The 13,451-nt window shown below is 39.9% G+C and overlaps 1 protein-coding gene across 33 annotated transcripts in view; it reads left to right on the top strand.

Annotated features, from left to right (window-relative positions):
• SOX6 (SRY-box transcription factor 6) overlaps positions 1-13,074 on the top strand; it is a 785,339-nt gene extending 772,265 nt beyond the window's left edge. For all 33 annotated transcript variants that reach the window (XM_074401148.1, XM_074401147.1, XM_074401149.1 and 30 more), the window contains one exon: positions 8,057-13,074. In XM_074401148.1, coding sequence (XP_074257249.1) covers positions 8,057-8,360 — 304 coding nt within the window. In that variant the 3' untranslated portion in view covers positions 8,361-13,074. The remainder of the gene's footprint in view (positions 1-8,056) is intronic.
• Positions 13,075-13,451: the final 377 nt, after the last annotated feature.

Genomic DNA, 13,451 nt, shown 5'->3' with positions numbered 1-13,451 from the left:
AAGACCCTGGATTAGAAGATTCAATAGGTAAAGTGAACAGATTACTATGATTTCTGTTCCTTCCTGCAGTATCAGCTACAGAGATATGTGCCGTATAGGCTTACCTCCTAATGAAACAAGCTTCCTTGCTTTTATTTATACACTCGAAGGGTCTAAATGGTCAGCAAACAATGGAGCTTTGCCAGCATAAATATGTAGTTACTTTGTAATTGGCAAAGCTAGATTACACTCCAGAAATACTCCTGTAATTTGGAAGTCATGTAGCAATGGTGGGTTCTATTTTTACTTAGACTGGGAGGAAGGGTTCTTAACTATCTCTGTTCACATCAACTGCATGTGTATACTTTTACAAACATCTACAAATTTTGTTTTGCTGTGCACATTCATTATTTGTAAAGCCTAATACCTGCCAGCTATTCCTGCTTGCGAAATCTGCAGTGTTTGAATTTTGACTTTGAAATTGATCTATAAAGGAAGGAAAAATACTTTCTAGGAAAGTAATTTCTGATAGACAAAGCTTGAACCTCCTGGCTGGGTTTCTTATTTTGTTCATCGATTTGTTAGTCAATTGGTAAGGGCCTATTTGAAACCAGCTATGTGTCCAGCACTTTACTAAATTAATACAGTACATGAGATATTATTTCTGTACACATGAGCTTCAGAGAAATCAGTAGTTGGAGAAGCCAGATACATACATGAATAGATTAGCATATAATAGTGTGTTATACACACACATACACACACAAGACATGGTACAGCATTGCTTATAACATTTAATGAACTGCTAATCTTAATTTTATAGACAAGAGCAAATAAACCTCAGAGGAAGAGAGATTATTATACATTATGGCCAAGCGTGGGACATTCTTAAAGAAGGGACTTGAAGTTCGGGTTGGTCAGACTTATGGAAAATCGATTCCTGCTTTTGCCTGGAGGAGAGCATGAATAAGTGGGGGGAAAGGCGGATATATTCAGTTGAAAAAAAAAACGGAAGCAGGTTAAGGCTTTTTCCTGGCAGTAAAGAAAATGTAAGATGGGTAGGGTGGAGCAACATTTTGGAATCCACAGAAAGCCAAGTTTCTTCAACTGTAATTAGCTATGTACAGTTAGGTGTTTGTTTTTTTTTTTTTTTAAGTCTCTTTTTATGCTGAAAATGATAATAAGAGAGCAAGATCAGCATGATGGTTAGCTTCTGATTTTGCATCCACAGAATTAGTTGCAACTTAGAAGGGACCTCAAATGTGACATACTTCTAAGCCATTGTAGGAGTCTTCTCCTAAGTTCTGCTTGAACTCTTCCAGGGCTAGAGAGCTTACTACTTCCCCACGGAGCTAGTTCCTTTGTGGAACATCTTCTAATGCTAGAAAGTTCTTTTCTGTTAACTAAGCTGTAATCTGCCTTCCTAACTTTGCAGGTTGGTTCTAATACTCTTCTTTCATGTCTCTAAAGGACAAATCTCCCCTTTATTTATGAGAATAACCATTCAGGTATCTAAAGATGGTTATTTTCATATAGCTAGCCTCATTATATCTTTTCTTCCCTAGAACAGATTACCTAGGATTTTCATTTATTTTTCTCTCATTTACTAGTTCATTCATTCATTCATCCTATGTATTTAACAGATATTTATTGAGTGCCTCCTATGTTACAAGCATTGTCTGGGTTCTGCAACTATGTCAGTGAAAATTTTTGTCTCATAATGCTTATATTCTAATGATAGAAGTCAAACAAACAAACAAAATAAATAAATAAATAAATAAAAATAGTGGGAAGTGCCTTAGAACAAAGTAAAATAGTGAAAGGGGTAGGAAGTTTCAGAGTATGGTGTGCAATTTTAAATAGGGTGGTCATGGAAAACCTCACTGAGAAGGCAACATTTGAGCAAAGACCTGAGTAGTTAGGGAGCAAGCTGTACAGATATCTTGGAAGTGTAGGCAGAGAGAACAGCAACTGCAAAGGTTTTGAGACAAGGTTGTGGCTAGCTTGTTCCAAAAAGAAATAAGGAGGCCAGAATGCCAAGAGCAAAGTGAGTAGGTAGGAAGAGTAATAGAAAAGACTTCTAAGCCATAGTCTTCATAACAAGGACCCAAGTTATGAAAAGACTTGTAAGCTATCGTGAAGTGAGATGGAAAGGCATTGACAAGTTTTAAGCAGAGGAATGCTTTGATATGATTTAGGGTTTCAAAGGAATACTCTGCTATGTTGAGAAGGTTCTGAAGGGAGAATGGCCTGTAGCAAGGAAACCAGGCTTTTACAATAAACCAGATTGGAGCTGATGGTGATTCGTGCCAGGTTTGTAGGGGCGGGGGTGGAAAGAAGTAGATGTGTTCTAGATGTATTCCTGAAGGAGAACCAATAGGATTTGCTGATCAATTGGTTACAGGATTTGAAAGATACACAGTTACTATGGATTGATCTGGACAACTGGAAGGATGAAGTAATCATTAACCAATACCAGGTTGCCCGTGAAAGGAGCAGGAATGTGGGAGAATGATCAGGATTTTTTTGCACTACGAGGTTGAGACAGTGTTTAGACATCCAAATGAAATAAGCAGTTATATATGTGAGTCTAGAATTTAGGAGTGAGGGGCTTACTAGAGATATAAATTGGGAAGTTGTCAGCACATAGATAATATTTAAAGTCATGGAATTAGACAAAATCACCAAGGGAATAAATTTAGATAGAGAAGAGAAGTGCAAGGACAGAATCCATGAGCACTTCGGTGCTTCAATGGCAGGGAGATGGGAAGGAAGCAGCACGGGAACTTAGAAGGAGCAGCTAATGAGATAGGAGGAAGACCAGGAGAGTGTGGCATCTGAGACAAGTGAATAAAATGTTTCAGCAAGAAGAAAATGACCGGCTATATCAAATCTGCCTGTGTTATATATCTGGTAACATGAGGACCAAGAACTGACCTTTGGATTTAACAATGTGAAGATTATTGATGGTGTGACCTTCATAAGCTCTGTTTCAGTGGCGTATTGGGAGTGATTGAAGTGGATTTAAGAAAAAATTGAGTAGAAGAAATGGAGAAAGACAACTTTTCAAAGAGTTTTGCTTTAAAGGACATCAAAGAAATGGAGCAAGAGCTGGAGGGGGACATGAGCCAGGAGAGAGGTTTTGATTTTGTTTTTTACGGTACGAGTGATTATAGCATGTTTGGTGGGAACGCTATACAAAATTAATGATTCAGATGGTAGAGACAATTGCTGGAGAGATATCTTTAGTAAAAAAGAGCAGATAGTTTCAGTGCACAAGCAGAGGAGTTAGTCTTATGTTAGATTATGGACTGATTCAAAATATAGGAAGGCGGGCAGAGAATGGGGCACAGATACAGGGAGGCCGGTCAATGTGATGGTGGGAGTTTGTGAAAAGTTTCTTCTGATTACTTCTAATTTCTCCATGAAATGGAAAGCCAGGCCATTAACTTGGAGTGAGAAAGGGGGAGAAGTTGGATATTTGAGGAAAGTTAAGAAGGTAGGAAGAAGTAATTGTCTAGGAGACTAAAAGAAGGAATGGGCTGGGAAAATGCTGAACATGATTGCTGAACAGCACCAGAGGCCTATTTGAAGTACAGAATTGTAAATTTAGAAACTAGTAAGTGTGGCAGTGTATTTTCTTCAGCTAAGTTCTACTGTATGGCTAAACAGAGTAAGCAGAGAGTTAGACTGAACTAAAGTTTGAGTTTTGCTGTGTATGTGAGGGCAGTGAAGGTGGGTTGAAGGATCAGAAAACTAGGTCCTCAGATGGGGTAGGGGGCGAAATCATAAACTGGATACTAGAGAGAGAAAACCAGAAAAGTAAGATGTGGTGCTCAGAGAGTGGGATATTTAAAATTGAGATTAGGGAGGAGTGACAGATGAAAATGACAAGGTCTACTGTATGACAAGAGAAGGAGTAACTAAGATAGGGAAGAGGCCAGATTGTCACAGTGGAGGGGAGGTCACACTGAGATAGCCAGGTGTTGGAATGAACATCTACAGAGACAGCAAAGTCATCAAGAATCATGGCAGAAGTAATGTTGATAAGATGGCAACAGTGAGCCAGGAGCTAACATCTTTAAGGCATGAGGGGGAGTGATCAGGCAGGGGGTAGATAGAGGTATGAGTAGGTGACATAGTCTGGTGACATGAGATTCAAAGATGAGATTTTTAGAATTGAGGGATTAAAAAGTAGATTGAAAGAGGCAACGAGGAGCTAAGAAGCAAGCTACCCCACCTCCAGGCTCGTTCATGGGAGGGGCGTGGCAAGCAAATAGCCAACTTTTACGAGGGCCTTAGGGAAACTTGTGGACTAGAGAGAGGGCCAAGTTTCAGTTAGAGCAAGAAGGTGAGTCAGTAAGGATGACAGTTGGGTTCCAGAGGGTATAATGGAAATATTTCAGGCAGTAGAGAAAGGAGGGAGTTATGATTAGAAAAAGGTTTATGCAGAACCAAATGTTATTCTTTGGGGACTTTTTCCTTTTTAAACATTTCTTAGAAGATGTCAACATTTTCCCATCTCAGATGCCCTTCTTTACAGTTAAACAGTAAAGAGAAAGTCCTCTCTTGGCCAGGCTTGTGAACCAGAGTATTGTTTTACCACGTGTCATTAACTGCCGATTCCAAATGGCTCCTGTGGGCCGGCACTCACAGAGAGTCCAGACCATTACCTTGTCATTTCCTTGGTGCACTCCCCGGCAAGACCTAGGACATGCTTACGCTCTGTGAGGTTTGCACCAGCTTCCCAAGGGAGGAAAGGAGAGGGAATTAACATTGGATTGTCAACTCTATAATGTAATGCTTTGCATATATTTTTACTTAATCTCCTTCATAGTCCTGTCAGTGTGATTGTTCTAATTTAAAGACAAGGATGGGCAATGCTGGTGATAAGAATTAGCCTGCCCAAGATCACACGGCCAGTAACTGGGGCAGGTGGGATTTGAACTCAAGCTAGTCTGACTCCAGAACCTGAGCTCTTTGTACCATACCACATAACCTTCTTCCCAGAAGGGTTGGTGAGACAGAAATTATCTCTCACAGAGATAAGTTCTCACTCTAGCATTTATGTACAACCTTGAACAGTTGTATGTGAATGTGAGACCATTAGCAGAGCTGGACTCCCTTCATTTCCTCAAGGTGGGGAGTAACCCCTGGGTTTCAACCCTCACTGGTCTTTAGCACTGTCTGAGGGCTTAGAACAACGATCGATATCTGTCTCTCCACCAACCAGGACTAGGCTTTTGAATATCATGCGTCTCACTCTCACTCTAGAAAGTAAATTGGACAGATGTTTTATTTGCTTATTTATTTTTAGCATTCCATTACCAGCTTAAAGTCCAAATACTCTGAACTATGTGGAGCCCAGTGTAGAAGATTTTGATTCTGATTTAAATTGCTAAGTATTTTTCTGATAGTGTAAGCTTGCCTTTCTCACCCTGATCGTGATATGTAGTAGAGAATTTGTGACACAGGGAAAGTTCAGCTTCTGATTATGGTACTTGCGTGTCCTTGAACAAACAACTTGAATTTTCTGAACCTTAATTGGTCACTTCATGTGTAAAAGAGGGAAAATGTTACCTACCTCTCAGACTTATTATGAGGATTCAAGAAGATAATGTAAAAACATCTAAATATAGTTCCCAGCACATAATAGGAGCTCAATTTAAATTTATTTAATAGATCTATATATGTAGGTATTCTGATTAAAATACTGCAAAAATTTACCATCTATTCTTTGTGAAAAGAAAATGTATCATTTGATAGTTTGTTTTTATGCAGAGTTTGTATTATAGATCAGCTTGCCAGTATGAGAAATCTGTAAAATGGGTTAACATTGCAGTAAAAACTTGCATTCTACACTCATAGTGTATTAAGGCAAAAATATTTTATTGCAGTTATCCAAATTCGGTAAAAAAGTTAATGAGGCAGTCAGGTGCACTGGCTCATGCCTGTAATCCCAGCACTTTGGGACGCCGAGATAGGTGGATCACCTGAGGTCAGGAGTTCGAGACAAGCCTGACCAATATGGTGAAACCCGTCTCTACTAAAAATACAAAAAATTAGCCAGGAGTGGTGGTATATGCCTGTAGTCCCAGCTATTTGGGAGGCTGAGACAGGAGAATTGCTTGAACCTAGGAGGTGGAGGGTACAGTGAGAAGAGATCACACCGCTGCACTCCAGCCTGGGTGACACAGCAAGACTGTCTCAAAAAAAAAAAAAAAAAAAAAAAAAAAATTAATGAGGCATTCGATACCTTGGGAAGGTTAGCATAAAATTTAATTTGTGTTAATTTGCCCAAAACTTAGGAAGCTAGAAGTATACTGTTTTAAATTTTGATTCAGTAAGAGGTAAACTAATATTTTATATGATGTTTCTATACATAGATTTAGATTCTGCTATTATCTGCTTTCTTCGGGCAACCAAAAAACTCACCATGAGAATCATAAAAGCTGCATCAATGTCAGGTGCTTAGCGTCAACTAGGTGCTGACAGGCTCTATAGGAGTCAGGCATTTTTATGATATACAGTGAACTTAGTGTATCTGTAGATTGAATGTCTATAAAGGAAAGAGTGATGGTATTCAAGTCAGCTGTTAGCTTAGATTCACATTCTGGCTCTGCTGGTTATTGAATGCAGGGCTTGAAGCAACATCTGATTTTCTTCATCTGGAAATGGAAAAAATAACTTATGGGGTCATAATGTTAGTTGGGTAAGGTGATATATCTGATAATATTTTATATGTTATGTTAGGGATATGACATGCCTTGTGGTGATTGAAAGAGGTTGCTAAAGACAGCGTGAACAGGTATCTCACACAGTGTTTCTAAACCACCTCCATCCCTTCTCCCTCTGCCAGGCTGGAGGGCATGCAGGTCTTTGTGAGAAAATTATGTTCCTTCTGGACATGTCAAAGAATGGCAGTTAACTAAGCTACTTCTTCATGGATTCCGGGTATTTTCCTGTTTGAGTGAGAGGGACAGAAACTTTCAGTGATAATGTGTAGGGTCAGTAAGAATTGTCCAAGTGATAGTTGACCTGAAGCCTTGAGTACAAAAAGTGGAAGGACCTTCAAGAACTTCCCTGACCCTGGCTTTGATAAACATGTGGAAACTGAGGCTCTGAAAGGATAGTTACAATGACATTTTAAAACAAATATTTTATACTATTTTAGTTATAGCCTCTGGGTTAGGTAGATCTTTTTTTCCTGTGTGCCAGTTATAATGCCTCAAATGAAGTTGAGAGACAGTAGTCATGTCTCCCTGCAGAGGAAGAAAGTGACTTTCGCAACGGGTCTGTTAAGTTTATTTAAACTACGGTAATATTATAGAGGAATGAACTGGTGTCCAGACCTTGGCACCCTCTGGGATCTAGGGTGAAGCCCCGTGTCTGGTGTCTGCTCAGCAACTCTACTCTATTGAGTTGCTCTTTACTCCTGGCTCTCTTAATCCCAGCCCCAGTTCCAGCCCAGGGCCTCAGCAGTAATGACATCCAAGACGATGCTTCCACAGGGATTCTTCCTAACAAGTTCAGCCATGAAAATATGTAGATATTTACATGAATAACAAATACATGCTTTGCTAAATCTCACTCTTTGGGACATACTAGGTCCCTTGTCATCATGATTTATACAGTTCTCAAACCAAGGTGAAGGCACAAACTTGCTTAATAGTGTTGTTATAGTGTGTTTCATGCCACTAGTTTGATTTTCAAAATGTGCTGGGAGATCTTCAAAAATTATCTTACATGTAACTTTGCAGAATTCACTACATCATTTGTTCCTAATGCTAGGTGTTATCCAAGCTTTGCCATATTTACCAAGTTAAAAGAACCCTGCCTTTATGTTGCAAAAATCATCAGTAAATTGCTCTGTTATCTTGTTTAACTCCCTAGCCATCAGGGAGATTTGCAGGACTCCCCTAGGGAAACTTTGTCACATTGTATTTGCTTAGAATGTTATTTAACATTTATTTAGGGCTCCCTTTGGAAAGTGTAAGGGGTGTATTCCAATGCTGTACAGAGCACATAAATAGATATTTCTCCCTTGTCTTATTTTGTTTTTTTTGAATCTATATAGGCAACAGCCTCAGATTCCAATCACCACAGGAACAGGTGTGGTGTATCCTGGTGCTATCACGATGGCAACTACCACACCATCACCTCAGATGACATCTGACTGCTCTAGCACCTCGGCCAGCCCCGAGCCCAGCCTCCCGGTCATCCAGAGCACTTATGGTATGAAGACAGATGCCGGAAGCCTAGCTGGAAATGAAATGATTAATGGAGAGGATGAAATGGAAATGTATGATGACTATGAAGATGACCCCAAATCAGACTATAGCAGTGAAAATGAAGCCCCGGAGGCTGTCAGTGCCAACTGAGGAGTTTTTGTTTGCTGAATTAAAATACTCTGACATTTCACCCCCTACCCCAACAAAAAGTTCTTAAAGAGCCCGCATGCATTTGTGGCTCCACAATTACATCAGCAGAATGGTCTTAATTGTTTCGTAAAGTGTGAGACAGATTAAGTTTTCCCTGATTTTTCATGAACTTGAGTTTTTTGTCGTTATTGTTATTGTTGTTGTTGTTGTTTTTTTAATTTAGGTGAAGACATATTAAATATGAGACACCAGGACTTGAAAACTTATCTCAACCCGTAGATGTCTTACAAGTCTTATATTTTTGTCTTACTTTTTTTTTTCTTTTGGATGTTGATAAAGGTTTAAGTTACTGTTTTAGATGGGGTTAAACATTCTCACTCAGGTATGCTGTGCCGGCCTACAGGTTGTGAATGTGTTTTTATTCTGAATTATCTTAGAAAACAACTGAGGATTTCATATTGTGAAACAGAACAAGTCCACGGCGTGTGCAGCTGCATGTAGAGCATATTCAAAAGGCCTCAGAATTCCAGTTTTCCATGTGTAGAGTTAAACTTCGAATGTGCCAAACTTTTTCTTAACTTTTGAATCTTAATATTTTGAAAGTCTTAAAAGAGACACTGCAAAGTCTTAGACAATCTTTGGCATCTTAAAATAAAAGAGAAAAACAACTTTTTTTTTCCAGAAAATGGTAAAGTGCTCAGGAATCTGGAGACAAGATATTGTAAGGAATGAACAAGGTTGCCACAGTGCATGGACCCAATTGTGTTTGCCTGTTGATGTGCCATCAGTGCATGATGTGGTATGACGTACACACACCAGAGCGATCACCACACCAGATATCGACAGGGTGGTCTTCTCTGCCTGAGACCACCTCTCACTACATCCATTATCCCTTTGCCTTTAACCCTGACATTCAGTCTTAACACATCTTCTCTTAAATAATTTATTCATTCCAGAATGTCAAGGGTCCACTTACTATTTATTTTTTTAAAAAATTGTTGGTGGCATTAATTTAATAATTCTTGTTTTTCACCCTCCTTCCCCAAGGAATTTTTTAGTCCTTTTCACCTCCTCCCTCTATGTACATAGTGATTTTATGCCCCCAGAACACCTGGAAGCATTTCTGAAACCAAGATACTATTAAAAAACCTATTATTGTTTTTAATCATGAGTATATATCTGGCTGCAGGGCTGTGTATTGGGATAGAGGTGTATAGTCTTAAACAGGCATGCCCCTGAGGTTCACTGTGACCTCAAGTCTTTTGCCAGAATTTTTCCCTAATTCAGTTCACGAGTGGTAGGGTCTGCATCTGCGACATTTCCCCCTGAATTCTATTCACAGCAAGGGTCAACAGTGGTGACTGCCAGGCAGGAGAGTCCTGCGGCCAAACCTGAAGCCCCAGGCTCGTGGGCCATGCAGGAGTCTCAGTGAAGCTGTCATGGGCTGGCACCTTTACACTGAGTTGCCTTGTCCCAGCTGGCACATCCAGGGAGTTCATTGCAAAATCTCCAGGATGCGAGAAGCCATGTGACAGCCTGAGAGCAAAGATAGTGGCAAATAGTCATGATACATCTAGAGAATGAAAGAAACCATAGGAGAGGGGGAGAGGGGTAATACATTCCCCATATAGGATGTTCCTACTGTTAACTCTGGGGAACAGATAGCTCTGGGGGCAGCAGATAGGTTCCTCTGGCTGACTCTTATCTGTGGCCACATGGGGACATACCTACGTATGAACAAGATGAACTGCATTTGTCACACAAGGATTTCTTAGGAGACATGCTGCTGGGATGGGAAGCAGTGAGGTTTTATTCCCCATCTCCTAACTACAGGGAGCTCTGCCATGCCATTTTGACCTTCCTGAAACCAGGACAGGTTGCCTATTGGGGGTCTTCACCCAGAGAGGTTTAGTGGGAGAATGTCAGTGAATGGGAAAGTTCATCTCATGGGACAACCCAGAATCTGATCACCAGGACATAGGAATGGCCCCATCAGATTTCTTGAGCCATTTTGTCACTTGGAAGAAAATAGTGTACCTTTGTATTTATTTAACAGTGCTCAAGGCCTAATAGCAATAAACAGGTCTAGCCAAGAAATTACCAGCTATGCCATTAGCTGGAAGTGCTCTCTATAAGCTGATTAAGGTACTGATAGGAATGTTTTGTTCTTCATATTGGTGGGGGATTAGAAATTTGTTTTTGTACATTTATTTCAAATGAGGAGGAGGTCTTTTTTCCTAAAAAAAAAAAATGAGTATTTATTATTGTCTTACTGATTTCTTTGATTTATATACCTCTCCTCCTCAGTTCACTCTCGTTTTTTTTCTCTTTTTCTTTGGCTTTTGCTTGTGCTTTCTCTCTCTTCTCTTATTTTGTTGCATTGGTAGAGTGTTGTATGGCTAGTATTGTATTGTATGTAATTAATTTTGCACAAAGGCAAACATTTAGCATAGTAGGTTAATTTTGTTTGTTTTTATGACCATGCCAAAATAATATTCTGGGCTGGTGGAGAACAAAGGACTGTTCTTTAGGACTGAAACTTGATTTTGCTTGTAGTAAGTGAAAAAAAAACAAAAACAAAAAAAAACAAAAAAAAAACACACACACTCACAGATGTTGTTTCGTAAGTGTTATAAGCACTGGATATAAATGGTATTTTTTATCACTTCTGACTAATGTGAAACTGTTGTACGAAAACTACATGAACAAAAGTCATCTGTTTCGACTCGTGTGGGCTTGCCTCACAGTTGCCGGATTTGAGTCATTTTTATGTCTTGTTATTTCATTTATTTATGCAAAATACATGTGTGTATGAACACTTTGTTTTAGCTCCAGCTCTGCCTCAGTACTGGGGTTCAGTTACTTTTAGCCATGTTCTTAAAAATGAAAGGCTATTCAGGAATGATCTGATTGTAAACATCTCTTTCATTGGATCAAAGAGTAATGCTGTATTTGAATCTAAATTTTGTGTATAAGCAGTTTATTTATTAGCCAAGTTTGGCTCTAAATATCCATGGAAATTAAGAATGACAATCATAGGGATCACTTCATTTTATTTTCAGTGGGGCTTAAACAAAGTTTTTATGACTTTACCATCTCATTTTAGATTTTTCTAATTGTGTAAATATAACATAGCAATAGAATTTATTTTTGGTTCATGAATTCTTAGTGAGGTCTAAGTTATGTATTTCCTTTTTGTTCTCTATCCATAGATATTGGTCCAAACTGAAAGTTGATGAGTCACTGTGCCTCACAGCAGTAGTGAGTTATCAGCTACAGTGAGAGAGCAGTGTTCGGCCTGCAGCTGGGACAGGCTTCACCAGGGTTCTCATTGCAGGTCAGAACCCACTGTCCACAGATTCAGACATTTCCCAGTTTCTTACAGAAAGCTGATGATTGGACATACTAAATTTCCACTACAGCTGGGAGACCGTTTGCTATGTGAGTCCACATAAATCTTCTAAGGTAGTTCTGTGACCATGTAATAGCAAGAAGCATGAATGCCATTACAAAGGCAAAAATCCACCTCTGAGATTGGCCATTAATAAAAGTTCCACCATGACATTTTGGTGTCAATAATGTTAAGCAACCTTGTTTTTGCGGTGCTTCCTATTCCATAGTATCTTCAAATCAAAGATAAAAAGTATTTCCATTTTGTTAAAGAACACACAGGATCAGGGTTCTCCTTGTTACTTAGAATTGGAACACTGGCAGACAATCCTCTCCTTAAAAAGTAAAGGGCGGTATGGGATGGAAGGGAAAGGAGAAAAGAAGGAAGGAAGGAAAAAAAGGAAGGAAGAGAGAGAGAGAGAAAAGGTCGCTTTGCGGACGTGAGCCGCCAGGCTGACAACTTTTCTATTTCACTGGCAGATATCAAACAGCGTCTTTTCCAGGAAGGTACGGAAGCTTTGTTGTTTTCACACCTATCCAACTCAGTCTTTTAGGAGCACATCAGTTTGCTTCATTAGGTATTTGATACTCTCCAGCCTTGTCCTCAGGCCTGATTTGATTTGCCAAGGTCCTGACACCAATGCCCAGGCCAACTTCTAAATTCAGGTGTGGGCTCCCAGTGCTATTGAGCTTGTCGAATTCTGGCCTCCCCTGAACATTTAGCCCCACGGGAGCCTGAGGGTGTTTGAAAAGGGTGTGATCACTCTAGGGCTGAAATTAAAGGCTGCTTTCTTTTCCTTCTGAAGCCAGGCTGCTTCTCTGGAGCACACCCTCCTGAGCCGGGAACGCAGGCGCTAGCTGAAAGCAGGGATTGTTTCTGGGAAGCCCATTTACCCTCAGTAGGAAGGCAGCCTGGTCACTTGAACAGCACAGCCGAGGCTGCTTCTCTCAATTTACTCATTTTGCAAAGAATTGACCTCTACCAACTCATTAGGGAGAGAAAAAAGAATCACTTAGTAATTTTAGATCATCGAGAAGTCCCCTACCAAGTGCCAACAACTGCTAAGAAACGCAGCTAGAGGAATGTATTGAAATTATTACTGGGTCTTCCTTTTAATGAGAAAATGACCAAAATGGTTGCTGTAGCCCTGCCTGATTTTGTACACGTTTGTCTAAGGATTGAGTTGGCACTTAAGCTCACTTCTCAAAGTATAATAATATTGTATGACCTCATTTGTCCTTTCACAAAAGCACTTGCATCATTTCCTTAAGTCATCTGCTCCCTGACATGTTTTCTTCCCTAATAAACAACTTCTGTCTGTTATTCTTGCCAATGATGTTCTGTTTCTGATGCCATATCCTATTGAGCGTGCCCCTGCACTAATATCACTGAAACTATTGATATGCAAACACATTTCCTTTTCATCCCCATTCCATCTTTTCTTTTGGGGACAGATTGCTTTCCAAAAGCTCATGAACAAGTATTTGGAATGCTGGTACCTTTGGGGCAGAGGTAAGGGTGGATGGGGTGGGGGCAGAAAGGTAATGCTTAATGCAGATACTCTTCTAATCAGTGTCCGTGGCAATATGAACGCTTGAAGACAACTCAGTGACATATCTTGCTCAGTAGTTTCTGATTCCTGAAGAACCACAAGCATAAAGTGAGGCCTCAGTGCTGGTGCTCTTGGAGTATGGGGAATG

Source organism: Saimiri boliviensis, chromosome 6, assembly GCF_048565385.1.
Source record: "Saimiri boliviensis isolate mSaiBol1 chromosome 6, mSaiBol1.pri, whole genome shotgun sequence".
NCBI lineage: Eukaryota > Metazoa > Chordata > Mammalia > Primates > Cebidae > Saimiri > Saimiri boliviensis.
The sequence above is the reverse complement of the archived record's forward strand: the minus strand, read 5'-3'. Positions and strand labels throughout refer to the sequence as shown.